General features: G+C 35.6%; 2 protein-coding genes across 8 annotated transcripts in view; one reads left to right on the forward strand and one right to left on the reverse strand.

The window, feature by feature from the left end:
* Nucleotides 1-2,810, reverse strand: part of LOC125856814 (uncharacterized) — a 28,598-nt gene that overhangs the window by 16,015 nt on the left and 9,773 nt on the right. For 3 of the 7 annotated variants that reach the window (XM_049536455.1, XM_049536453.1, XM_049536456.1), the window contains 3 exons: nt 1,959-2,061; nt 1,397-1,859; nt 960-1,077 (listed from right to left, as the gene is read on the reverse strand). In XM_049536455.1, the coding sequence (XP_049392412.1) occupies nt 960-1,077; nt 1,397-1,859; nt 1,959-2,055 (678 nt within the window). In that variant the 5' untranslated portion in view covers nt 2,056-2,061. Of the gene's footprint in view, nt 1-959; nt 1,078-1,396; nt 1,860-1,958; nt 2,084-2,600; nt 2,619-2,810 lie in introns of those variants that run through there. The other 4 variants (XM_049536450.1, XM_049536452.1, XM_049536451.1 and 1 more) reach the window with 2 other exon arrangements.
* LOC125855839 (uncharacterized) overlaps nt 2,355-2,810 on the forward strand; it is a 9,801-nt gene continuing 9,345 nt past the window's right edge. The window contains exon 1 of the mRNA XM_049535521.1: nt 2,355-2,690. Within this exon, the coding sequence (XP_049391478.1) occupies nt 2,520-2,690 (171 nt within the window). The 5' untranslated portion in view covers nt 2,355-2,519. The remainder of the gene's footprint in view (nt 2,691-2,810) is intronic.

Raw genomic sequence — 2,810 nt, forward strand, 5'->3', positions numbered from 1 at the left:
AGGAGAAGTATATAACTAGTCTTGACCTTCAGCAAGGAGTTGGTACATCTTCAAAAGCACCTCAGATTTCTTTCTTTCCAGATAGACCACTAAATGCATGCAGGGATTGTGTTCCATATTTTCTTCAAGCTTTACTCGAACTTTTATAACCCCCGTGATTTTTTTCTATAGCCCCGATAACCTTAAAATTCAGGAGTAGTTTGGCATAGTCCAAGTCATTCCAGTGTGCTCAGAAGTAAAGCTTACCACTTTTTTATCAGTAAAATGTAAGTTTTATTAATTGTTACTTTATCAAAAAGAACTTTTATTATTGTTAGGAGACTAGTAATAAGATGGAGCTTGTCTAAACTAAATTTCAATATACAGTCAATAGCCTTCCCGTAATTGACAATTAAAATTTGTCAAGCTATGTTCATCTTGTACAACTAGAAGAAAAGCCCATCACTATAGATCTTTTCTTCTCATAGAAAGGCTTCAATCTAATCACTAAATTCGCTGATGAATTATTAATGTATGGCTCAAAGTTGCCACAAAGTCAGGTTGCATAATTACAACAGTGAGTACTCTAAATCTAGTGTAAAATTCAGATTTTACAATTCCCCACCAACAGAAATAATGGCTGTCTTTAAAAAAACAACTGTTCCCTTCAACAAATGAAATCTCTAATTAAAACAACTACAGCTTTACATTCTTAAGCTCAATTAGCTGAAACTCAACTTCCCAGAAAAACCATCAATGAACTAATAAATTGGTACACCTTTAACAAGATCAAATAAGATCTCAGTACCAGTTGTTATTAAAAAAATCAATTAAACAAAAATGGTTTGGTCATCTGAAATTTAGCCATGATAAAAGATTATATAGAATAAGAAAAAACTCCAACTCTTCTTAGTTCAACACAAAACTTTAACAAAAATAGGACTAGGTCGACCTAATAACAGTTTTGTAATGACATTCACCTTGTGGCAAACAACAAAAAGATTTGTCAAACAACCCTCTAAGATCTGATCGCCATTGTTTGACAACAGGAGCTCATTGACATAAGGTGGCCTCAGCTTCTCCAATTGTTTCCTTTGCCTACCTATAACAAAAACAACAAATTTCCATTACCAAAAAAGATTGTGTCAACAAAGTTCATCTCTTCCCTATATCTTCAAATCAGATACTAAAGCGAAATCACCATTTTTTCTCCTTTTTTACCCCTCCAAAGGAGTTCCCACACTTTTTTCTCTCTTGGTGACTCAAACTCACAACCTTAGGGTTGGAAGTGAGGGGTGCTTACCATCCGAGCAACTCCCTCTTGTCAAGCGAAATCACCATCCATTAGTATCAACGGGAAACTCCATGAGTATATCACGGTTAAAAGGAAAGCAACCAGTTGTTCATGCATAATTACCTAACCCAATCTGAGTATTTGGCATTTGCTACGCCCCTACCATGACCTACAACTGCCAAACGTGCTCCATTTTGGTGGATACCAAAGAGTGGAGGAACATAGGAACCAACATGGACATAAACATCAAAAGCTGTAGAAAACGTTTCCTCAAGTTCCTCCAAACTATCAACATTTCCACTGACAAGACATGTAATGGCCAATTCCTCCCCACTTCTTCTTTTGTCCAATACAAGGGGCAGAGCTTTTCTCATTGAATCATCCACAAGAGATTGAACCAATGAATCCCACATGGTTGGTTTTGTTGATACAAAGGAAAAAGGGACTCTACATGCTTCTGAATTGAATAAAAGTTCTGGGTTAGAGTTCAAGAGAATTCTTAGAGAATTAGAGAGTCTGCTCATATGCCTTTCCCAAAACAACAACAGTGAACCATCACTGTGAGTTCTAGTTGTTGTATATGCACCTGAAATGGAATTTTTTTTTACCTTTAAGCTTCTACCATTTATTTCTTCAAAAAGCCTATTTGTTACACAACAAAAGAATTCAAAAGAAGGTAAAATACCTTGGTGGGCTTCAAGTAAGGTTGTTACCGATGGGTTTTCTGCCAAATTCGGAATCAAGCCATTTTTTAACAGAAATCTGCAGTTGCTGCTAGTCATCGTCGCCTGAAACAAGAAGCTGAATGACCTATTTCCAAAGGCATGAAATTTGCGATGTATTTATGTTATTTTGGTTTGATCTATCTAGAAAAGGTCCTAAAATGAGAATTGGTACAAAATTATCTTTCTTCTACCTTTCGGAACTAAAATGTCCTTGACGTCAATTGTTTGACTCTATTTTGCTCTCATCTTTAACAATCTAAATTCATTAATGACGTGTCATTTTATTGAATACGGGTTAAAAATATCCCTCAACTTTGGTTTATTGCTTGACTTTACTCTCGCCGTCGTTAAAACGAAGTTAAATTTACCCCTTCTGTTACTAATTTCACCAAAATTATCCCTCATTAGATTGAATCCCCAAAATTGACCCAATTACCCGAATTTAAAAAAAAACCCTATTCCCTATTTTTAACTCAATGACCCGACCCCTCTAAGATAACCCGATTAACCCAATTAACCCAATGCCCTATTACCCATTCCGGTTAAGTGTTCAGGAATGCCTCGACATTTACCGTAGAAATGTAGATAAAGAGAGAAAATACAAAGCTGAGCTGCATCTGTCATTAGCTGAGGCTGATGCAGAAAATTCCAAACTTGTATATGTCCTTGCAGAACAAGTTTCTTTGCCATTGGTTTGTCCTATGTTTCTTTGGAATCCTTAAACTTCTTCATCATTCAGTTTTTTTATAAAAAAAATAATTAAGGGTGTGTTTGGTATGAAGGAAAATGTTTTTCATGGAAAATGTTTTCCT

This window comes from Solanum stenotomum, chromosome 2 (assembly GCF_019186545.1).
Source record: "Solanum stenotomum isolate F172 chromosome 2, ASM1918654v1, whole genome shotgun sequence".
In the NCBI taxonomy this organism is placed as follows: Eukaryota; Viridiplantae; Streptophyta; class Magnoliopsida; order Solanales; family Solanaceae; genus Solanum; species Solanum stenotomum.